Below are 25,614 nucleotides of genomic sequence, written 5' to 3'. Positions count from 1 at the left end.
AGTATTACATGGCGCTATTTTTAGCGCAGGGGCATGAGGAGAGTTATTGCGTATAAAACAGGTTCTCGGCGGACTTTATGTTCTTATTACATCTATTAGAACTGTTTCATAAAGGCTAAATAAATCAAACACTATGGATTGTGTAAAATTTTGAGAAAACCGAACATGAAAACATGAATATATACATGTATGTGACTTCAGTTCTGCATATACTTCTATCAGCGACTCCGTGGTCTAGTGGTTATGTCTCTCGCTTCAAATGTGAGAGGTCCCGGGATCGAATCTCGATCGGTCGAACCTTTCATTTTTTTTTTTTTTTTTTAAATACTTTTTTTTTTTTTTACTAAATGATAGTATTCAGCATGTGAAATGAAAAATTTATGAGGTTATAAAATCATCATTACAGTGTGATAAAAATTCCTTATAAAAAAATCTTCCATATACATAATGAAGCATAAGCAATCAAATCTTTATATGCATATTGTCATACATGTATTTTATTTGCTTCAGTATACATGTATATACATTTAATAATTCTACAGATTCAGTCAGGGGGAGCCGACCTTTTCCATAAGTGGGGGACACGAATTCTCTGAATTAGCTTGTTCATGCGTGCGTTTATTGCAAAGATATGACCGAGCCAAACTTTGTCTTACTGTCGGGGGTTCGAATCCCGCTCGGGGCGTTCCCCAAATTTTTTCTTTGTTTTTGTCTTTTGTCAGTTGCGGATTACTTTTCACTGTTTTATAACATGTTTGGAAGATTTTGCCGATTTTTAAAAGCTATATTTGGAGATATTTTGTGAAATACCTGGAACAATCACGATCTGTGTTGAGAAACTACTGTTAAAGAACGTAAACGAAAAAATACATTATGAAATCTATTCCATGGGATGACACAGCATAGATTGCAAAACAGAAGTCGGTCAGAAGACCTGCTTGTTGCCCAAGCAACAAGAACGCATCTAGTTATTATTATTTTTCTTCTTCCTGGGAAAATCTTTTCCGCGAGTGATCTTGTAAACTACACATCCGACTTAGGTGAAACTTTTTTAGGGTCAGTAGGCATGTTATGTAGATTTGCGGAACGAAGGTCATTTTGCGTGCACGTGCTTGCAAGAGCGTGCATGTGCAACACGTGAAATGACCAATATAAAGGATATAGCCGAATCTTTTCTATTTTTTGATGAAATGTTTTGAAACTCATAATATAAGGATATATAAGTATTATAGACAATATGACAAAATAGCAAGATCTCACGCGCATGCACTTGCGCTTCACTCTGATTGGCTGAAACTAAAGTCTCAATATCTTTCTTGTTTTTTGACAAAATCCTTTGAAATTTTGAACATAGCCATGCATTAGGATATCCTACAACATGGTATATTGCAAATATCATGAAAACACGTGTGTGTACATGCACTGCAATCTGATTGGCTTAAATTTTGAATAGCTATAACTCCCTTGGTTTTTCAACTAAACAGGATGGGATTTGGAACATAGATAGATATAATTGACTTCTACAAGAAGGTATGGTCTCCATGCACATGCATACACGTGCGTGTACATGCACTCCAATCTGATTGGCTTTAACTTTAAAAAGCTATAACTCCCTTGGTTTTCAACCAAATGGGGTGGGATTTAGAACATAGATAGATGTAATGGACTTCTACAAGAAGGTATGGTCACCATGCTCATGTATGCACGTGCCTGCACGTGAAATGATTAAAATCAAACATACACTTGAATAAGCGTATTTTTTTAATTACTTTTGGATTAAATGCTTTAATATTTAGTATATAAAAATATATAGATTGTGTAGACAAGATGATATGGTCATTATGCACATGCATTCACATGCACACGCGTGCAATGCTAAAATTTGAATGAACTTAGGACACTTCTGGGTAAACGTTATTAAAGTCTCAAATGCATTGAGTTTGTCTTATTTAATGAAACTTACAGGGAATATGGCACCAAAAGGGAGTTGGGGAGCATTTGGGGAACATCTGTAACGGTCCCTGTTACAATTAGCACTAGTTCAGGTTGCTTTGAAAAGTTCCCAAAGATAGAATTTTATCTACTGGTAATTTCTGTCCAAGAAATACACTTAGGGATTACATATAACACTGAAATATATAGTAAAAATCTTTAAAACTTTTCTCAAGATCAGTTGGTCAGAAAAGCTGAAAATTATGTGGAAGCTTCCTAAGGTAGTGTAGATTCTACAATGTATAGATCATATACCTGTCGCCCGTTTGGCAAGCAAAATTTTACTTGTTTGTGGGAATGCAATCTTATGATTAACTTGTATTATATAGAGGATCCAATAAACCAATATGTTGATAAAGGTATGGCCGGTGTGAATGTAAACTGAGGAGTAACCAACTATACTTAAGAATAGCAGTCCCCCAGTAACAGTGACAATTCCACTATAGTTTTAATGTTTTGCACCTGAAATTGAAGATTCCGGGGTATAAAATTTTTGCTCTGACCGTCTGTCTGTCTAGCTGCTTGTGTGCAAAAACTTTAACCTTGCCAATAACTTGATTGGTTGGAGCTACATGTATATGACTCTCGTACTTCACATGTGTATTCCTTGTGACAAGCCCTTTCTTTGGGTATCAACAAATACCATACCAAATGTCATGTGAAACTGCATACAAGACTGCAGTAACGACATTCTCATCCTTGTGCAAAAATTGTAATTAACAAGAATATAAAAAGGTAAAACAATTCAAAATTTAATTTCTTGTTAGGGTAAGTGCTTCCAAGAATGATGAACATAAGAATATCACATAACATAATAAATGCCTAGCACAATGTATATCATACATTCCTGATAAATGAAACTGTGGTAAAAACTATTTTATACTTTATATAGAAATAGTATTTGTGCAGAGTTGCTTCTTATGTCAGTAAATGCAAAATCCAAACAGGTTCTTTTATGAAAATACACATAAAAGTAAAACTTAAAAAGATCAACAACAAAGCTGTCCATTGACAGATGTGTATATGTGTTTGTCACCAAAATGGAATTAATTTGTCTTGTGTAAGTCCTGAACTATCTGAAATCACAGCAGAAAATGGCACTCGCAACACTTCTAGGTGTAGGCATGAACAATGATGTGTTCTTCCAGCACCTACAATATAATGAAAAAAAATGTATTCAAGGACCTGTGTGGTTAAATGTATGTAAAATTGTAAGTTCCTGTCAAATATTTTTTTAGTCAATTAAATCTGATTTTTTTTCTCATTTACTTCTCAAAGAATATACATGCAGGTTATTTTCAGGAAGCAAATGGAACATTCCATCTTGTTTCCATGCAATCCTTTCACTTGTCAAAAGTCTATATATTGGTACATCTATTTCTTGTCACAAGCCTACATACATCTTTGACTTGTCATACGTACATCTTTTGGGGCAGTAGACTGGAATCTCTCTTTACAGTTCCTCCATGGACAGTGGGTCTTTTTGCCAGCTCGGACATTGTTTAAGATGTGATCATGAACCACATGGTATACTAGATGACTCCTCAAGGCAAACACAAAACTACAGTCTGAACACTGCAAAGATATCATTCTAAGAATAAAATCAAAGGTACATCCATAAAATCGCAAAAAATACCTGTCAGGCTGAAAAGAAATTTTAAAGTAACAATAAAATACACTGATAGGGAACCTACTTATAATGAATTGACACATATAGCAAAGTGATTTCATGCCCTGTGACTTTAAAATATATTGTAAAGTTAATGCATATACATGTAACATTTAACACACAAACTCACCTGACAGCTGTGATCCTGCTGAGTTATAGGGACGGCCTCTGTTAGTCCTTGTCTGTTTCCCGTGATTAACTGTTTGAGAAACATAAATACAAACATCAGATCACCAAACATCACTGTAAATTCTTCATGTGTAGAAATCACATTAAATATCTCACCATTCCGTCACTTATTCTCATTCGGATGATTAACCCCTCCCCTGCCCCAGCTCCGTAATAAAGGCGTAACAACTTCCGACTCTGGAAATAAATACAAGAAACTGGTTATGTGTATATGCTTATCCTTGATAGGTGAAAAACTAAATTTGTCAACCTCTATGAAATCAGTAATTTTTGTGGGGGTTTAATTTTCGTTCTTTTGGAGGTATGAAGAGATCCACAAATTCATGTCCACCACAAAAAAGCAAAATGTAATATTTGACTGCTCAACAATTGTTCATCCACGAAATCAAATCCCCACGAACCCGAAGATTTTCCTAAAACCACAAAAATTTGACTCCACGAAAATATTCAAATAAATTTCATTATATCAGCCTAGCTTTCTAAAAATTAATTTATACACAGTATAGAATTTATACATTATTGTAGAATCAATTTTAAGTTACAATATGTTCATTTTCAGATTGAACAAAAAAAAATTGATATGAACCCACAATTAAAAGAAAAAAATAGCAAATAGAGGGACATAAAAAAAATTGTTGATTTAAAATGGTGTGAGAAAACATTGTTCAAGTGAAAGCTCTTAAAATCATAAGACAAGTACAGTGTAGTACATATGTACACATTATCCACAAGTATCTTTAATACATCATGATTGTTTTCCCATTCCTGAAATAACAAACATTTATTATGTTTATTATGAGTTATCTACCTTTTTGCTGTAGCAGCGAATCAGTCTATCATAGGAAGCACAAAACAGCTGGTCGCCATGGGTACAGACACATGACACTATCCCAGTAGCCTCTGTGAAGGTCCACAGTAACTCCCCCATCTATGGGTAAATTAATTACTTGTTAAATATATAAATTAATTAATCATAAGATATATCAAGTGCATAACTGACAAAATGCAACATTAATACCATGTTGAACTTCACTCCTAACAGATGTCAAGGCTCCACCTTTGGTGACATGATTTGAACCCAAATTAGCATAGTTAGTTATTAGTATATGACTTATAAAGACCCTACTGCTCTTTAAATATTATTTAAACAATTTTTCCAAATATTCCCATGTATGACTGATATCCTATGGTAGCCCCACCTTGCCTCCTTGGCAAGAATTATTCATGGGAAAACAAAGGTTGCAAAACTCAGATATTTTTTGTTTCCAAATAAATTTAATACAGTACAGTAAATCTCGTTTAGTACGAACACGGAGATTGCGAATTCAAGGAAATAGCGAAGTCATTTTGGATCCCCAGCTAAATAATTTAAATGAATTTCTTATACGGATATAACAAATTATAGTTATAGCGAAGTAATTTCATAGGCCCCCGTGACTTCGTTATAACCGAGGTTTACTGTATTATGTTTAGAAGCTGTAAGTATGTCTCTTCTGGCCCAATGATTCCTGAGATCTTTTAAAGTCATTCAACTTCCTTTTGCCCTTTCTTGATTATCTCCCTTTTAAGAGGGAGTTTTGAACAAATTTCAAGCCTTTTCACCCAATGATTCTGGCAAGTTTGAGTTTGGCTGTTACTGGCCTAGTGGTTTTACTGAAGAAGTTGAAAACATAAAAAAATTACAGATGGACAGGCAGACAAAATGATGTTCCACAAAATATAATCAAGAAATCTCACTTGAACTTTCAGCTCAGGTGCCCTAAAAATGACACACAAAAGACAAACTACAGGACAGTAATGAACTCACCGAGATGTTGTGTTCCATCACAGTTTTGTCCCCTGATCCACTGTACACTAGATGACCATCCACCTTGAATGAAGAATTTGTAAAGATCAACTTTAAAACTGGTTATTCATTAAAAAAGATTTTTTCCTACATATTTTATGTAAAACTTCGATTTCCCACTGTGGCCCCTCTCTACCCTAGGGGACATGATTTAAACAAACTTGAATCTACACAACCTGGGGATGATTCCATATAATAAGACTAATTGTGGCATTTTGTTCTTGAGTAGAAAATCTTTAAAGATCTTTTTTTTCGATATACATGTATCCCTAAGTAAAACTTAGATCCCCCATTGTGGCCCCACCCTACCCCAAGGGCATGCCTTTAACAAACTTAAATCTAAAATACTTGGGGACGCTTCCATATCAATATGACCAAGTGTGGCTTTGTTAATCTGCATATGTAGTTTTCAAGACATTTTTCCTACATATTCTTATGTAAATGTAAAACTTGATCCCTTATTGCAGCCCAAACCTATCCCCAGGGGTCATGATCTGAACAAACTTGAATCTACACTATATAATGAAGTTTCACATATGTTTCAAATGTTCTGGCCCAATTGTACTTGAGAAAAAGATTTTTAAAAGATGACATCAAATTTTCATCAATTCTTAATTAGCTCCCCAAGGAAGAAGACATGGCCCTTCATTTGAATGAATTCGAATCCCCTTCACCTAAAGATGCATTGTGGCAAGTTTGACTGAATTGGTTATAACTGATAATTGACCATTAGTCCTCACCCCCCAGGGTTACACCTTTTGGTTAGATCTGACCCCCTAGTCCTCGCCCCCTTGGGTTACTTGTGGTTCTACCCGACCATTAGTCCTCTCCCCCTAGGGTTACTAGTGGTTCTACCTGATCATTAGTCCTCATCCCTTCGGTTACAAGTGGTTCTACCTGACCGTTAGTCCTCGCCCCCTGGGGTCACACCTCCCTGGCTCTGGGTTACAGCCACCAGCCACTGGTAACCAGGCTCTCCCCCAGGGGTTGTATACAAGCCCTCTCGGCACGACAAGCCCGGTCAGACTCAGTCAAGGAATGCTCTCATCTCACACACAGTAAAGTTATGGTTACTTTACTCACTTTTACATTGATATAACAAAGATCAACCACTGGATGTAAGATGAGAACTTTCAAAAACTGTGAGAGGGGTCACACAAGATTTCTCACTATCTATCTGTAGATATAACGGTACTTTAGTGTGTGAGGGGTCACACATGATTTCCCACTAGATTACCTGTAGGTAGAATGGTCTAGTGTGTCCTTCTAACATTCGTATCATAAGCCTGTACTGTTAGATTTCCCACTAGATTACCTGTAGGGAGAAGGGTGTCTTTGTGTGTCCCTCTAACATTCGTATCAGTAAGCCTGTACTGCTGTCGTACACATAGATCACTGCATCAAATGAGGCTACCAGAATGACCTTACGAACACCCTCTGTGGCTGAGCATATCCGGCTGATTGAACGGTCAGCACAGTGAAACGTGTCCAGAACTTTGTCATTCTAAAAAAAAGTCATAAAATAGAACCGAAGCTCTTAGAAAGAATTTTGTTTCAATCAAACTGTTTTCCTTTGCTGAAAAACAAATTATCATGCATTAATTTAATGACTTCAGTGTAAGTATTTGCTTTTTATTTTATTACCAGGGAATGAACTACATTGTAATACACAAGTTAGTATGAACATTTATACATATTTCTGTAGATAAAAGCATAATATATTTTTAAACAAGAGGCCCACGGGCCTTATAGGTCACCTGAGTAGCATGTAACAACTTTCAAGCGATTGTATTTGGTTCGTGATTTAATCCCAAAGCCATGAAATTCACAAATTTTGAAAGAGGCACCATTGCAAGAGCAGATTTCAAAGCATTAATTTATTTTAAGTCAGTCCCCCCCCCCCCCCCCCGGTACCCCTGACCCAGCAGCCCTGAAATTATCTATTTTGAAAGAGGCCCCTTTCTTCAACATAAGGCCAGCATTTTTTTATTTCTAGGTTTAGTTAAGAACATAATTCATGAAAAAGTCCCGAGGGAGAAGGAAAAAAAAATTTTTTTGGATTAATCAATTATCAACATTTCTACATTCTTCTTTATGCTATCCTAACAAGCTCCTTACCACTGGACACATAATGCTTACAAATAGGAAAGTAGAACATTTAATTGCTTATTTCATCATTGACCAAAATATATTTTAACAAATCAACTCTTTAAAACTCTTTCAATATATCTTCATTTTTTAAATATGTGTTTTATAGGTGAATGTGTAGACATTGTTTTAAAATATACTTGATGCCTAAAATTATAATTCCTATCATAAAACAGACATGGAGTATATTGGGGAGTAGGGTGAACATTTTTTCAATTAAGTGTAAAATAATTTTTCTGGCTGCCACAAACGGTACTACATGCCTGTATATATTTGTATATACTTTCTCTTTAATAGTTGAATTTTTTTTAATTTCTTCAGGTTTTTGTTTATTTCTTCCTCAAATGGACTTAACTTCTCCCATAGTTTTATTCATTACATCTGATGCTTAAGAATGATGCTTAGACTTTAAGCTATAACAGAGACCTAAATAAAGTGCCGCGCCACAGCATGATACGCCCGTCAAAAATTACAATTTTCTTCAACAGTTTAGCTTGCAATCACATCAACCCTGATACTAAATTTCCATGATTTTTCCATTCCTAAAAATATTTTTCCATACCCTGTGATGTAGGCAATAGTTATAGTAAATATTACATCATTGATGGATTTCTATGTTGGGTGTGTTAGACCTTGTAAAATGCCCATCATATTAAACGATATCAAATTAGTCTTAACAAATTAATCTATACCAAATTAATTTTGAAAAGAAAATGCTGGCCATCAAACGACATATGCTATAAACTAACCAACAGTTCTTCTGTTTAATTCCCAAAGGTCATTATACAGCTTTATCAGAGTAATTAAGACAGCTAGCCTAAACTCATTAATTAATCTTTAACTGGATGCTTGTCTACTCATTAATACCAATAGATGAATGGGTCTGCACTATCTACCATAACTTTTTTTAAAACAAATGAAATACTCAAAGATTTTTTTTTGGTTGACATTTAATGTCCGACAGGTTTTAATATAAAATTCATATGGACATGCTGATTCCACCCCAATCCCATAAAATTAGTTTTTATAAATGAACAATTTTATATAATATAAGATTAGTCTACTATGCAATATTAAATTAGTTTTAATTACTTTTCATTATATTCATTTTAAAACTTAGGCTAGCCAGCAAGAGCTATTTTTAATCCAACAGGCTCACACATTTGCCCAATACTCAAGGGATATAGATAACACCATGCTCTAGCTATTAGCGAACTCCTCACACTCAAAACTCATTAATTTCTCTCTAATTTGACATGCAATTTTCTGTTATCAAAATTCTTCTTGAGTCTTGACCAGTGCTTGATAATTACACTCATGGGAGAGGTAGGATTTCTTTAACATACATAATATTTGTTTTAGATTGCTGTCAAGTACAGCTGTATATGCTTTAAAAAAATAAGTATTTTCTTGATTTAACACTTTTTTAATAAGGACAGTGTAATACTCTTACATTATTTGGGATGTGTAAATGAATAGTAAAAAGACACATTTTTTTTTTAAAATTTCATTTAAATCAAAGGTCACTGTGACCTTGAAATAGGTCGCGACACACCTTCTACCTAAGATGCATAAACTGGCCAAGTTTGATGATTGTAAGTCTTATAGTTTTCTAGTTATGGGCCGGAAAGGATTTTTCCTTATTTGGCTATATCTTCTTAATTAAAGGTGAGAGTGACCTACTTTTTGTGCACGACACACCTTCCACCCAAGATGCATCAGATGACAAAGTTTGATAATCCTAGGCCTAATAGTATTAAAGTTATGAGCCGGAAACGAAAAGCTAACAGACAGACAGACGGACAGACGGACGGACACGAAGCCTATAACATAATACGTCCCGTCTTAAGACGGGCGTATAACAATGTTGCTGGAATAGCTACCACGGGCAGTTTTAAACCTGTGGGGAGGAAAATAATTCACAGACAGATACTTTTGATTGAAACGAATACAAAATTATCTCACCAGCATGTCACTGTGTAGATAGAACGTTCTATCGTTAAAATGATATTGTCCTACGGACCCGGTTTAACGATAGAATTCGTTCCGTGTATTCGTAATGTAGCAAACGAAACACAGGCGATAACTCGAAGAAAAGTCGTACTAGTGCATTTACTAGGAACAATCTAGAGAGTTCCGAATGTAAACATGGCAGGTAAATTTGAAGCGAGAGAAAAACGTTGAGAAAATTAATTGGATTTTCGTCTTTAGATGGATTATTTTCTGGGATAAAAGGCATAAGCAATCTCAAAAAGGTTTGTTTTGATTATTTTGGTAGTTATTTCCAGTGCAAATCATTTTATATTCTTCAAAATCGTTTCGGAGCGGCTCCACTCCGATTTGCTACATTGCAAGTATATGGGATGTATTCTAACTGTGGTGAGGGCTTGTACGGAGACACAGTTAGATTATTTTAACTAGTCACTGTGCAACAAAGTCGTCAGCATTTTATTTGTTCTTTGAACGCGTGAAACGTTTTGAATGGCACTCTTATCGATGAATTTTACAATAAACCAAGCTATCTTTGCAGATCTAGCTTTGTTACCCGCCAAGTTTGTTTTAAAACTGGAAGTAGGAGTTCGTAAATTTGAAATCTCGATCCCGACTCAAATTTGACATCAGTAGGAAAAAAAAATGTTTTTTTTAATTTTTTTCTGAAAATGCGGTGGGTTTGTAAACCTGAAAATAAAATAAATCCTGGCCTTGAATATGTAATAAGATCATTGGCATATTAACCAGGAGCAAAGGATAAGATGTTCAAAGAATTCATGCATTTCACTATATAATCATTAGAGCCCCACCCTAAAACAAAAACCCCTGACCCAGGGGCCCTGAAATTCACAAATTGGGAAGAGGCAGTCTTATTCAACATAACTATGTACTTGATTAGTTTATTTAATGTCCAGGAGTAGAGAAGAAGATTTTTAAAGAATTAATGTATTTTCACTATATAATCAATAAAGCCCCACCCTAGCACTAGAACCCCTGACCCTGGGGCCATGAATTTCACAATTTTGGTAGAGGCCACCTTATTCAACATAACTATGTACTTGGTTAGTTTATTGAATGCCCAGGAGCAGAGAAGAAGATTCTCAAAGAATTTATGCATTTTCACCATATAATCAATGGATCCCCACACTAACACCAGAACCCCTGACCCTGGGGCCATGAATTTCACAATTTTGGTAGAGGACTCAATACTGATTACAGTCATGCAAACAGTTTGACTGCTTGATGTCCAGGAGTAAAGAAGAAGATTTTTAAAGATTTCATTAATTTAACAGGTTTTTGCCCCACCCCTCAGGCCCCAGGGGGGCAGGGACCATGAAATTCACAATTTTTGTTCCCCTTCACCCATAGATGCTTTGTGCCAAATTTGGTTGAAATTGGTTGAGTGGTTGCAGAGAAGAAGCTGAAAATGTTCAATTGTTAACGCACGGCGCACGACGGACGACGCACGAAGACGGACGCAAACAGATAGCAATAGGTCACCTGAGTTTACTCAGGTGACCTAATAAAAGTCTTTGATTTGATGGCACATGGCTTTTCAACAGGTCGGAGAGAATACTCGAAATCGGGTATTATCCGTGAAATCGCGTATAATACCCAATATTAGGGTATCGTTGAATCCGCGAAATCCGGTATAGGAGGTGTTATCACCTAATAAAACTTAAACAATGGGATGTCGCATGTTGCCGAGTTAACTTTCATCTAGATACCCATGTTTTCTAAAGGTATCACTAGCCAAGTAAGAATTTGGGCGTCAAGATTAATGCGCTCAGGACAACAAATACCCGTGGAGGTCAGTACATTTCATGATCTGCACACAAAAAGGCGTTCGATTTGCTTTATATTTTTCATAATGTTGAAAGTATATGCATCTTCCTAATGTTCATTCCCAACACAACAGAATGTTAAAGTATCAGAATTCGGGAATTTATAATAATTCCACATCAACACGACAAACATGAACAATTTGTAAGTAAATCAAATTATACGGAAACACATTTCACACACAAGATATGATGCCATGTATAAACAAGGGATTGTCTATCGTATCTAATTATGCGTCATTAATTACTTTCACAATCATCTTGTACATAAAATCAAATTTATTCATGAATGTATGAATAATGTAATGATAAAAATGTCTAAAATTTCTTTTAAAAAAACTTCTTTTTTTTTTTTAAATCTTTTTTTTTATCATTCATACATATTTGGCCACATATTTGCAGAATATGTCTTCAACATTTTAGCAGAGACAGTAATAGTTTCAGGAATACAGCTTATGAGAGAACATAACTGTTGATCGTTTAATTTCGCTAAGACATCAATATTTTACCATTTCTTGTCGACTTCAAAGGAGGGGGGGGGGGCTAAAGGCTTCTTGACCACCTCTGACAAAACAACCTCGACTGTGTTCTACAAGTGTCTCTTTGAAAGTCACGGTCGATTAAACTCGGTTATATATTTTTAATTGTAGGGAAGATTTATTCATCAAATAAAAATTATATAGGTAAACAAAAAGCAACCTGTTATTTTCTAACACAATATGAGACTACAAGTAACTAGAATTCATGTTTATTTTTTTAACACATTTTTTCATTATAGATGAGTATTAGGAAATGTTATTGCCATGAGTAATAAGTATCATAGATAAAATAACTAAAAGAAAACTGTGACATATAGTCTAGAACCAATCAGATAGTGCGCTGTATTTGCATATTATAATGAGGTATAAGATAGCGATATAAGAAAAATATAGAAGGTAAAGAGGTAAAATTTACCCTGTCTATCAAATAGTATAATAAAGAAAGGAAGTGGTTACAAATTTTATGAAATTTTAATGTCCGATGAGGAATTATATTCCCAAAGAGTAAGACAAGAGTTTCCAAGGCAATTGAACACTCCATTATTTAAGTTTGTTCATTAACATATTCATAAATGTAAAAAACTATAAGAAATGTGAAATTTTGGCTATGCAATTCATATTTCAATATGACTGTACCTCGATCTATATTGAGAAATTCAATGTATTATAAGCTCATGAAAAGATGTACACATTTGACTTTTATTTATACCCCCCCCCAAAAAAAAATCCTGTTCATATGACTTCTCGCTCTCAATTATCATTCAAATGCATAAAATAAAGAAAAAATAGCATATCTTGTATCGATTAAAATGCAACCAAAAAATTTACGGTGTCTTTGAATAAAAATTTCCATGCTAAATTGACATAAAAAAGATACTCACCTTCAATTAGCAATTTTCAACCTGTTTTCCCGTGGGTATTTATTTAATCTTATTTTATTTTCTTCTTTATAATAACGTTGGTATTCTATTAGGGCAGAGATATACAATCATGACTCGCTTATACTGTACTCTCTAACTGTTAGGAATAATTTATATTTCACGTGAAAGGGACACCATACATTTTTCAGTAAAAATACATAACCCGGCGTTAGTCGTTTAATTTCTTTCAAGTTTCACATTTTGTGAATAGTGCACAAATTAGAAAATTAAGTATATGGAATACTTTAATGGGAAATAAAGACAAACGAAGTGTAGTTATTTGTTTTTAGAAATTATACTGAAAAATAATAACGCCATTGTGTCCTCTTTGTTACCCCAGCAGTGTTTGTCGTGTGATTTTAAACTTATTTGACAACCGTATGAATTAGGTTTAATAAAAATAAATCCCCAAGATACTGATGTACAAGTAACAGTAACTGGCATAATGTGCCGTTGCTTTATTCTTTTGTTTTTAAAGAAAGTTGCACGGAATACCCGATTTCACGGATTCAACGATACCCTAATATCGGGTATTATACGCGATTTCACGGATAATACCCGATTTCGAGTATTCTCTCCGACCTGTTCAAGTAAACTTAATCACAGATTTTTTATCACACTCTGCCTCAATTATGGTTTATGTATTTATATAATTCACAATTCTGACCTTTAATGACATGACCACCACTGTCCCGCAGTCGGTGCCTATATATAGATGACCCCAGCTCTCCAGGAAACACTGGGGTTTGCCTTCTGTGGGCTCCACCTTCAGCGGCTTCTTTGTCTGGCAAACAAATAATAATAAAATACCAAAGTAAAACCCATTACTTCTTTGTAAATGAAACTTTTTTTTTTCAAATATGTACAGTGAATTCTCTGTCTTTTTGGGATTTTTATTTTCAGACGTAGAAATTTTATACAGGTACAGTATATACTGAATTACTCATGAGGCCAACATTGTTATATACATTATAACATGTATAACTTTTTAGGTTTGTTTATAACAAATTAAGATAACTGAAGCTCACCTTACAGCAGTAGGTCAGAAGCATCATCTCTTGTGCTCCAACATAAAGCTTGTTTGTTTCTTTAGATACAAGGATACAACTCACATTGTAACTCATCGTGTTAAAATCAAAATCCAGTTCTCCTGTCTGTGTGAGAAAGAAAAATTCCACATCAGTATACATGAACAGGACTGAAATAGCAACAGTTTTTTTCATTTCAAAATTTCGATTCATTTGCTAAACAGAAGCTGTTTCTCCTCAAAGATAACTTGAAGTAAAGAATGCCCTCATGATCTATACTAACAGAAAATTTGGTTTGCATCAGAAAATCAAAATTTTAATAACTAATAACAAGACAGATTGAAAATTCCCTGATCCAAAAACAAAATTCCAATCCATAGAAAACATTATAAGATAAAATGACCCAGTTTACCTGCAGGTTGAACCTTTTGATGATTTTTCCTTGGTAAGAGACATACAGGAAGCCGTCGAGCACCTCGATACCCGAGATGACCTCCTTTGGTCCCGTGTATTGGACGGGGTCGCTGTGGGGGGAGGGTAAAGAGTCCTCAGGGATCTGCAGCGCGGACAGACTCAAGGTAGACTTCATATTCTCAACCGCCTTCCTGAAATTCTCCATTACCTCCTTGTCCAAAGATAATCTTCAATAATAAGGTTATTCACACTGTACATTACACAATATACACCATACATCATTCATATACACAGTATTAATATAAACTATAGTATACAGTATTCATTTACTGTATACCCGGTAATATTCATGTACACTCAAATCATTCAAATACTAAGCCCTATAAAAATTAACAATTTTTCACATATATTACTACTGAACAACCACAAAATCAAATCCCCTTGAACCAAAATATTTTCCTCAAACCATAAAAATTTGACCCCTCAAAAATATGTGATTTTACAGTCCCTGACCTTTCCCTGGCCTCAATACACAAAGTAAGACAACTGTATAAGTAGTGACCCTGACCTTTCCCTGGCCTCAATACACAAAGGCTGACTTCGATCATGAATTTGAGTAACTGTTGTTGAACTAGAGTAACATCGAACCCGATATAGTTAAACTGGAGTGACGTTATTTTTCTACCATAGTTCTACCCTCGTGTTTCCGTTGGTAGAACTATGGTAGAAAAATCACGTCACTCCAGTTAAACTATATCGGGTTCGATGTTACTCTAGTTCAACAACAGTTACTCAAGTTCATGATCGAAGTCAGCCAAAGTAAGACAACTGTATAAGTATTGACCCTGACCTTTCCCTGGCCTCCACGGCCAGCTGTCTGTTGTCCTCTGACTCAGTCTCTAGCTGTACATCCTCCAGCAGACTCCGTCCTGACATCACTTCCTGTTTGATCCGTACACTCTGTTCCGTGTCCTCTGACCCTGTTTCCACGAGCCCCGCCTCCTCTGGGTCCAGACCCTCAGCCCTCAGAGCGGCGGGGATGTTACTCAGGGACTGACCACAAAAAGAACAAAGGTATGACATACCACATCAAAACATTACAATAGACTAACAAAAAAAGAACAAAAAACATACTACACTTAATGTCAAAACATTACAATCTTCCACAATCAATTCACAAGTCACTTAATAAATCATTTTTCTTCTTGTACCTTTTCATTTCTTTTCGTTAATGATTCACAAAAAATTTCATATTTGTAAACATGATATAGTTTCTTTAAAGGTTTTATTTTTGTTTATACATAACTTAAACTTTAAAAAGATTTTTAAATATTCATTACGGTATTTACACCTAAAATACTTGCTACTGGTAATTCTTTGTATAGATTTTAATGCAAACATAATATATTCAAAACTTTAACATGGAAAATCAGTGATTCAATACAGAATAAAACATAATATACCCTACACCACAAAAATAACATGCAAAAAACGTTTTTTCCCACCCCTCCATAAAACCGACACATTCGCCTATAAAGCACATCTATGTCTGAATCCAACCACCAACCTTAAAGACAAGTTGTTGTTTAATGTTGTTCAGTTTAGGAACGCTTTCTCCGTCTTGTGAATTTCCTCCATCTGAGCTGGAATCGAGGACGTATCCCTCTTTCTGCTTTCTCACAGAGGTTCTGTCCCTCTCTTTCTTGGTTCTCAACTTCTTCTTAGAGGGAGACAAGCATCTGGCTTCCTCTTGTGCTGTTTGCTTTTCTTCCCGACCGTGACGTATTTGTTGGTTTGTGGCCGTTAACGGACTGGTGTCCAGATCGAGGTTCCGGAGTCCGGACTTGACCGTCCTGACAGGTGTACAGCTGTCGCTCAGCAGTGCGGGGTCTTCCTGTAAAGTCCTATCACTCCGCCCACTGTCAGAGTCTGTGTTCACCACCACCACATTGTCCTCCGACTGTTTACTGCCTTTTTTGTTCATATTTGCATACTGCCTGATTTGTTCACCCAGGGAGCAGTTACTGTTCACACTTTCGTAGTTTGAGTCACTCAAATGTCCACTCCTGAGGTTCCTAGTTTTACCCTGCCCCCCTCCTCTGTGGTCCTTCTGTCTCTGACCATCCCCCGGGGGAGAGGTTGGTCCCCCTGTTTCCTTGTCCTCTGGCCTTCCTCCTTTGATGAGGGACTGGATATGCTGGTACACATCAGTGTCCTTGTCCAGCACCATGTAGGAGGGACCTTGACCTTTGCTGCTACCTTGACCTTTTCCCAGTTGAGTGAGAAATGCCTTGTTGTCCACGCCCAAAGTTCCCATGTACTGCATGTTGAACTTCTTCGCCTCGTTCTCGTCGCTCTCTCCTCTCCTCTGGCTGTCGTCAGAACGCTGAGAATCCTGTCTCCGGCGTCTCATTAAGTTTGCCAGAGGCTCGTCATCCGAGTCTACCTCCTCCTTCAGATTAGACGTTTTAATTAAAGAGTTCAGAGTGATAAATCCTGCTTCATTAAGCTCTGTACTCTGGGCTATATCTGAGCTGTTCCTAGGGTCACTACTTTCTGTTGTTTTGTTCACTGGGTTCCTGGTGGATTTTACAGGTTTTGGGGGAAGGGAATGAGTTATGTTATGAGAAACACTGGCTTCACTTTGCTTCCTACTTCCCTGTGGCTGGTCTTGGTTTCTGTCCATCGCTGACTTCTGTCTACTGCCCTCCGTGTTTAATGATTTGTCTTTGATTGCAGTTCCTCCGACAGTTCCCTGAGTTGAGGTGACCTGATCGTCTTCTTCAGGCTCCTTTTTAATAGAAGCCAAATCTCTACATAAACTGTGTTCTAATTTGTTCTCAGCCTCCATGGAAATAGTTTCCTGTTGCAGACTTGAGGACAAATTTCTCAACTGAGAAAAAATGGAGTCTGAAGCATGGGAATTAGGGTTAGCGAGAACCGAGGAATTAGAAGTGCCAAACGATGAAGCATAAACCTGTCTATCACGCTCTGGTTCTAGACGCTGGTTACGATTCAAAACATTCAACAAAGTACTTGTGTGAGGGTCATTGTACGATGATACCTGAGGGTCCCGGTGAGGGTCAGGGTCATTAGAGGACGGACCAGGGGTCAGGGCCTTCCCACTCTCCTCCAGGGCTGGGCCCCTGATCTGATCTTCCAGTTCCGAAAGCTGAGGGGTAGACCGACCTGACCGCTGCTGGATTTTGGCCTCTACAATATCAAGTTATTGAAGTTAAGCAGTTAAGAAACAAAGCAACATACAAACAGAATGACTGCTCAAGATAAAATAAACACAAAGCTCACCATGGAGAATTCTCAATCTCTTCCCTCGAAGTTTTTCCTCTTCACTTTGTAACTGTAACAAAAATCAATAGGATAAGTAATTTTGATGATTTTAAAGTGCAGAGATAGATAATGGTAACCTCTTATGAGAAATAAATTTAAGCAATATCTAAGTTTAGTTATCTTAACACCCTCAGTAAAATGCCAAAATTGAATCCTTGCTAAAATTTCTGCATATTCAGTACATAAGTTCTGTTTAGCTGAAAGAAAACTGTCATTAACAAATTGTATAATTTCTAAGAAATATTAAAAAATATTCTGAAATTAAACAGATATTCCATTTCTCTGCAGCTATGTGACATAACACACCCGTAGTTTTTTCTCATTGTATCTGTTGAGCTGTACTGTGGCTTCATCAATCACGTTTCTAAAGTAAGTTATAAACTTTTCCACTTCGTTCAAGTCTTTCCTCAGTGATTCCTCCTTAATGCTAATATCATACACCGTGTCAAAGATACTCTCTGTGGATCTACCACTCTCCAATGAGGACAATGATCCTTAAAAAATCAAATGACATTTTTGTTTTCGATTATTGAAAGTGAGTTATTTCCCTTAAACTTTCTGTTACTGCTAAATAAAAATAAATGCATAAAGATTGAAATCTCAATAAGATTTTTGAATGAAATTAAATCTTATATGTTACCTTTGATTCACATTAAATGATTCAAAATAAACAGTATAAATTAAATAATATTTCTGAAAACCATAAAATTAACACAAACATGATTCTTTCTACATTACACAGTGTACAGTTTTGATAAGAACAATAATAAGATATTACACCTGACAATGTAGGAAGAGAAGCTCCCATTTGTGTGGATGACCTCAGGGGAAAGTGTTCCGAGGACTGAGGCATTCTGGGAGATGGATCGGCAGTAGGTGTGGGCAGTGTTTTACTGGTCTCCCCCAGACTGGTGGTCGACGTCACAAGGCTCGATGCGTTGTCTGGACTGGTAGATCCCTGGGCTGATTTCTCGTGACCTGTATCCATGGGTTCACTCTTCACAATAACAGCAGAATTAGAAGAAAGGTCATTCATTTTCAGTGGCTGTGCAGAATTGGAGTCTATATCTCTCCTGTTTGTTGGTTGTAATTTGTCGGAGTCTGTAGACATGGTTCCTGGCCTTTCTTTTGAGCCACCCTGTAAGGCTCTGTCTAATTCCTGGAACTGGTCTAATGCTGAGACATAAAATGAGCCGGGTCCGGAAGAAGTATCGGACTTACCAGCTTCAGACGTCTCCCTAGTTTTCTTCCCTTTACCAGAACTTGACATCAATGCCTTCTCCAGATCATTTAAGTCTGGTGTGACGTCTGCCTCCATTAGCTGTGCAATCTGAATCTGCACCTCGGGGGACAATTCTTCTAATCTCAGTTCCTCCATTTTATCATCAAAATTATCATCATAACTCCCAGAGAGCTGAAGATTGTATCGAGGAAGGGAAAGTTTCTTCTGTGACTGAGCGTAAGATCGTAACATTCCAGCCAACTGCTGTCTCTCTTTCCTGGATCTCGGTGAATTCACCATTTTTAACAAAGAGTCAGTGGTTGGTTTTTCTTTAGATTTACCACTACTTCCTGTTTTATCCAATGTCTTACTTGTTTTTTGACTGTCGGGTTTTGCAGACACTTCCTTCTTATTTGAGTGTCCTACTGATGCTTCTGGAATGACAGATTCCGGTTGGGATTTATTTGTTGGACTATTCTTCTCTGACTTACTCTCTGTCCTAGTAGAATTCAGCAGTTTCTGTTTCTCACTAATACACTGAACACTCTTCTCAATGTTCTGTCTTATTTTGTCAATATCTTTATTACACTGACTTAACTTTGAAATGTTTCCACTTTTGATTTCTTTCTCTGTTCTTTCCTTAGCACTAGAATCAACAGTTTCTGTTGGCCTGATTTCTTCAGAAGGAATATGTCCTTTCACATACTCCTTACTTTTATCTGATAAGGTCTTTAATTCTTGGTTGATGTTTTCTAATTTTTCCATCTGTTCCATTTTCATTTTCTTTTCTCTCTCTAGCTTTGCTTTCTCCCTCTTCTCTCGGAGTTCTCTACACAGTTTTTCTGCCTTTTCTAACACCCCCTCTCCCCCCTTCTCCTCCCGACCTTTCTTGCCTGACCTCTTGGGTGAGCCAGGTGGAGATCCCTTGTCCCCGTTCTTCTTCTTTTTCTTCAGTATACTTTTCTTCTTCTCCTTCTTCTCTCCTTTCCTTCCACTTGAGCCGCTGGACAGTTCCTCCTTGTCTCCACTACTGGTCACACTGTCCCCTTCCTGCGGGGAGGATTTGTCATCATCATCTTCAAACCTGATGTGAGTATTCTTCGGTCCCTTATCTCCGTCATGTCTACTCCTTCTCTCAGTGGAGTGGGCAGGGGAATTAAATCGTCGTCGTTTATTGGTTCCTTTCTCATAGCTGTCTGACCTATTTCTGTTTTCTTGCATATTGTCGAGGTACCTTTCACTGTTAGGACTTGCTGATCTGGTGTTTGACCTGGTTACTTCCCCTGGGATCCTGAACACAGTGTCTGTATGTGAGTCCAATTTCTCCTGAGGTTTTTCTTTGTTCTTGTTTTCCTGGGTATTTTTCATTTCCCTTTCATTATGCGATGTCTTGCTCTCCATGTTCTTGCTACTTCTATCTCTAAAGCTGTCCTTTCTCAAATTGTTTCTTTGAGGATTCCTCCTGTCCCACCTATTTTGGTCTCTGAATGAGTACTCATTTTGAAATCCATGGTAGTCCTCACCCCATCCCCAAGTTTTTTCAGGAAATCCTGAAGCATTCATTAATTCATAAGGAAAGTTTGGATTAAAGTTATGATTATTATGATGTAAATTATACTGATTCTTTTTACTGCCTGGACCCACATTACCTCTCATTCCTCTTCTATCTATTCCCCAACCATTGCCTTCAAAGTGACCCTGCATGTTGAATTGTACATCACCATAACCCTGCTGTTGGTAGTTCTGGGTAGAAAATTCATTATTCGGTGGAAATCCCATATTCATATCCCACTGATTGTGTTGCATATTCCCATAATTCCCGTTCCACTGAGTCCATGAGGGGTCTTGAAAATTGTTTGCTCTGGAATCTAGCTGGGAATCATCATTATATGACTGGCGCTCCCAATGAGGATTCATAACCCTCTGGCCGATGTTTTGTCCGGGGAGGGAGAAGGACCTCTGGTGACCACCTCCTGACCCCCACCTCCTCTGGTTCGTTCTTTCACTGCGACGCTTTCCCACAGCATTGTTTCTGTTGGATTCTGAGTCGTCAGATACATTGCTACCTCCTTTATTTTTTGCTTGATTAATTTTCTGTCTGTTTCTTTGCTTAGTTTTCTCCTGCTCCTCTTTTTCCCTGGAAAAAAGACAAAATTATATCAATTCAATCTACAGAATTGATAATGTTTATTTCACAATAAGCAAGCACATTACAACTGGTTTCTATCACAAGTCTGCTACAGCTTTGAATTTATTTTAGAGGACAAGGAAAATCCCATACAAATTTTACACTGTATTTTTTCCATACCTGATTCTGGCCATGAGGACGTCTTTCCCCATCAGTAGGTCCTCCTCTTCTCTCTGTCTCCGGCTGTCCTCCATGGCTCGTTTATGCTTCTCCTCATTCAAGTGTTTGCCGTACTCTATTATGTTCGCACACGTCATGAAACACAATGTGCAATTGTGGACACTCCCTCTACAAAATTATTTATTCATTTACTTCCAAGTTCCATCATTTCAAAATCAATTTTCCAAAGATTTTGGTACACATTAAGTGTTCTTTTCATCTTTTAAAATAAAATTAAAATAGACACTATGTAAATGGATTAAATTTATTACTGGAGGATAAAAATATTTTAAGTCTCAAAGTTTTCCTTTGACATACAAGAAAATATGTTACCCAGATGTACTTACTTCTTTTGTTTTTCCATTTTGATATGATGCATTAAGGACCAGTGATGATCTCGGAGTTCCTACAAGAATCAAATAGATGTATATTCAATGTACCCTGTTTAGCACATAATGAGCATCATTTGACACAACATCTAAAGATGCTTCTTATTTCTCCTCATATTCTTATCCTACATACAAACATGTTCCAACTGTTGTAAAATATCAAAATTTGTGAGTTAAATATTTACCGCATCAGTCGAGTAGGAGACGTGACACACATCACATTCATGTGCCTCTCTTTCCTCTTGACTGTCCAAATCCATGGATACATCGGGTAAGTCAACATTAGCCATTTTACCGATGGTACCTAAAAACAGAGGAAAAGGGGCATTTGTAACCTCTCTCAATAATAATCAATAGATTACCAATATATTATATAACACAACATGTCAGCCTTAGCTTTCCTACAGTCTGTGAAGATAATCTTATATTTACTCTTATGAATTATAAGTACTGAGTACAGTATTATTAGAATAATTATTAATTTTCTCCTCTGTGGCAGCTTACCAAATGAGTGATTTGTTTGTGTTTTCATATATATGTAATTAACTAATGAAAGAAGCAATTTACTAATTGATTCTAAATGTTGGATTCAATACTTAATAATAAATCTTTTGTATGGTGCTTTGCTGTGACACCTAATTAATTAATCAATAACAAACATGTCCAGTGAGAGCCATCCAAACAATGATCTTCACATTCTCAAGACATTTATTAAACAGAATGTAAGAATGACAAATTTAGTTTTAAAATTATCAAATAATTTTTTAACTAAGTTTCCTTCAATAAACATGAATTGTATTTAGTAATTACACTATTCAAAGATCAAATACATTTCTTTATTAATGTAAATGGGTTTTTTTTCTCAAAATACATGTTTCTCAATGGTACACCGTATAGTCCATCAACAGTGAACTTGAATACTTTTTTCATAAATTATTCATGTCTCTGTTTAAAAAAAATATTTTAGATTAATGAACTGTACATCAGCACTTGCTTTACTTGGCAGTGCTCATCTATGCACCCGATTACGTTACCGTTAGGATTACGGAACAAGTTTGTGCAGGTGAGACTTAAAAATAAGGTCATAAAATAGGCATCACCGGTCCTTTATTTTCACTTCAAAACAACAGTTTACATGGATATCTTATTGGTCTTAAATGCATGATGTGTATTTTGTAAGTTACCTTTGCGTTACACTTGAATAGCCCTTTAAATCAATTAGTGAATAACACATGCTATTTTGTTTTCGCCGCCATGTTCTTTTCATAGTTAAGTTGATCAAAAACGTACTCGTTCGAGGAATGCCATAATCAATAATTTAAATTTTATAATGCGGTAAATCATAGTCGTGAAACACTTTTTATAAATTTCTATTTTAATTTCGTAATGCACACGTGGAAAATATTAAAAGGGGTGGAGATATTTATTTTTAAAATGATAGTAATAGATAAATTACAAGAGGTCCTTGGGCAACATCGCTCACCTGAGCATTTAGCTAGAATTATTTTAAAAGCAAAAATCAGTTTAGCATTGGAAAGTTTTAATGTATTTGTGGTCCCTACTTTACCCCTAAAAGATAAGCGATAAGATTTAAACGAAATTGAATCCACACTAACTAAGGATGTTTACCAGCCAATACCAGCGGTACATATTTTATTTTGACTTACTGACTTTTTTCCCTACAAGTTTGAACTTTCATTGAGGCCCACTATACCCAAGTGGGGCCATGATTTTAACAAATCTGAATCTACACTATCTGAGGATGCTTCCATCTAAATATGACCTACCATATTGTCACAACTGACCTCAAGTTGTGATGGATTCTTTATAGAATTTACTAACCAAAATAAATAATATTTTGGAAGACCTCCTGTGTACCAAGAAACAACAAGATTTATAAAAATTAACAATAAATTTATCTACATATGTACAATAAACATGAAACCGGCCAAAAGTTCAATCATGGTCATTACTGGACAAATTCACACTCCACACCACGTCCACGGTCCACCATATTGTCCCTGTGGTCCACCATAGTGTCCCGTCCGGTCCACCATATCCAAGTAGCCTTACCACGTAAATAAATCCTCCCGTCCAAATAAAGCTAATATACAATTTTGGTCACTGAGCTGTGGCATTTTACACATTAAAATTATACTGTCGGCCCCCAGGTCTTGCTCTCAACGCCGCTACAAAACATCCCTGAATCCCAAGATCACACAGCAGGGGAAACAGCTAGAACACACCCAAGTTCACACAGCATGGGTTATATAAAAGGCACACCCGCCAAGATCACTAAGCATGGGTAAAGTATAACTCACGGCGTCCAGACCTCTTCTGACAAACACTAGCCAACACCCAGTATAAATAACTGACCAAACTACTCAAACGGGTTCGACGAGTATACGTTGATAAAAATAGCAACAAGTACAACTCAGTGACCAATAGTGCGTAAATGAAATAAACGATAACTCTTACCAATACCTGTACAATAAGCTAATATAAAACATTGACACAATGTCACTTGTGACAATACCTCCCTTCTTAAGACACAAAATGCAATTTTGTGACAAAAATGGAAAACTATGTACACAACAAAGTCTTTATGAATACGAACTTACTCAGGAACAACACGACTGAGAAAATCAGCTCCAATATTATCTACACCTCTAATAACTTCAGTTCTAAAGTTGAACGCTTGTAGAAAAAGAGACCATCTCATCAACCTGCCGTTTGAAGCTTTAGTCTTTTGTAAATGCAGTAGTGGTCTGTGATCTGTCTCCACAACAAACGCACTTCCATACAAGTAAGACTGAAATTTCTGTATAGCCCATACAACTGCAAGACATGCACTCTTTCTCCACCACCGAATAACGTTGTTCTCTGTCTAGCAGCTTCCGGCTTGCGTACACAACAGGAAATGTACGTCCATCATGCTTCTGCATCAGCACTGCACCAACTCCATGATTAGATGCATCGGTCCTTAAGATGAATGGCTTCGTCAAATCTGGTAATCTGAGAATTGGACTGTAGAGCAACATAGCTAGATTTTAAACTCTTGAACGAATTATCATGTTCTTGTTTCCAGTCAAATTTGTTTGGAACACCTTTCTTGGTTAAATCAGTTAAAGGAGCAGCAATAGTGGAAAAGTTTGGCACAAATTTTCTGTAATAGCCAATCAAACCAAGGAAAGATCTAACCTGCTTCTTTGTCTCTGGCCTTGGTGCTTCTTGGATAGCTCTCAACTTCTTGTTGGTTGGCTGTAAGGTACCTCCTCCAATAACATGACCCAAGTACTCTAGTCTCGTCTGCGCTATCTCACATTTGGAGGGTTTTGCTGTTAATTGCGCTCTCTGTAGTCTCTCCAGCACTTTTCTTAGTTCTGTAACATGTTCTTCAAAAGTTTCTGTATGAATGAGAATGTCATCAACAAAACTATCAGTATGCTCTAAACCTTTGAGAATTTTCCGCATTAGCCTATTAAAAGTAGCTGGACTATTTTTCATACCGAAGGGCATTACTTTAAATCTGTACAAACCATCTGGTGTTAAAAATGATGTTAAGTCTCTGTCTTCTTCTCTCATTGGAATCTGCCAATATCCCTTACATAAATCAAGTTTAGAAAAGAAACGACTGTTACTAATTTTAGTCATGATTTCATCTGGATCTGGCATTGGTTCTGGATCAAAAATCGTTACCTTGTTCAAGTTACGAAAATCCACACATATT

The 25,614-nt window shown here is 36.5% G+C and overlaps 1 protein-coding gene across 1 annotated transcript; it reads right to left on the bottom strand.

Annotated features, from left to right (window-relative positions):
• Positions 1 to 2,728: 2,728 nt before the first annotated feature.
• Positions 2,729 to 23,141, bottom strand: LOC134276272 (zinc finger protein 106-like). Its single transcript, XM_062758530.1, has 19 exons — positions 22,985 to 23,141; positions 22,070 to 22,188; positions 21,843 to 21,901; positions 21,457 to 21,624; positions 18,707 to 21,285; positions 18,233 to 18,420; positions 17,885 to 17,936; positions 16,146 to 17,791; positions 15,429 to 15,631; positions 14,577 to 14,805; positions 14,165 to 14,290; positions 13,804 to 13,920; positions 7,012 to 7,200; positions 5,658 to 5,720; positions 4,659 to 4,778; positions 3,947 to 4,027; positions 3,792 to 3,860; positions 3,415 to 3,567; positions 2,729 to 3,143 (listed from the first exon to the last, which is right to left on the bottom strand). Exons 2-19 carry the CDS (start codon positions 22,172 to 22,174, stop codon positions 3,105 to 3,107), a joined length of 6,186 nt encoding a protein of 2,061 aa, XP_062614514.1. The 5' UTR covers positions 22,175 to 22,188; positions 22,985 to 23,141; the 3' UTR covers positions 2,729 to 3,104.
• Positions 23,142 to 25,614: the final 2,473 nt, after the last annotated feature.

Source organism: Saccostrea cucullata, unplaced genomic scaffold (assembly GCF_032062105.1).
Source record: "Saccostrea cucullata isolate Sc308-1 unplaced genomic scaffold, CSIRO_AGI_Scuc_v1 ctg6810, whole genome shotgun sequence".
NCBI classification, from domain to species: Eukaryota; Metazoa; Mollusca; class Bivalvia; order Ostreida; family Ostreidae; genus Saccostrea; species Saccostrea cuccullata.
The sequence above is the reverse complement of the archived record's forward strand: the minus strand, read 5'-3'. Positions and strand labels throughout refer to the sequence as shown.

What these genes read in the sequence shown, in the direction of transcription:
- LOC134276272 (XM_062758530.1), bottom strand. Translation starts at nt 22,174, where the DNA reads ATGGCTAATGTTGACTTACCCGATGTATCCATGGATTTGGACAGTCAA. An exon ending in TTCTCTTCCTACATTGTCAG is followed by an intron (nt 18,421 to 18,706) that starts GTGTAATATCTT and finishes TGATTTTTTAAG; the next exon opens with GATCATTGTCCTCATTGGAG. An exon ending in TTCTGACCTACTGCTGTAAG is followed by an intron (nt 13,921 to 14,164) that starts GTGAGCTTCAGT and finishes TTTGTTTGCCAG; the next exon opens with ACAAAGAAGCCGCTGAAGGT.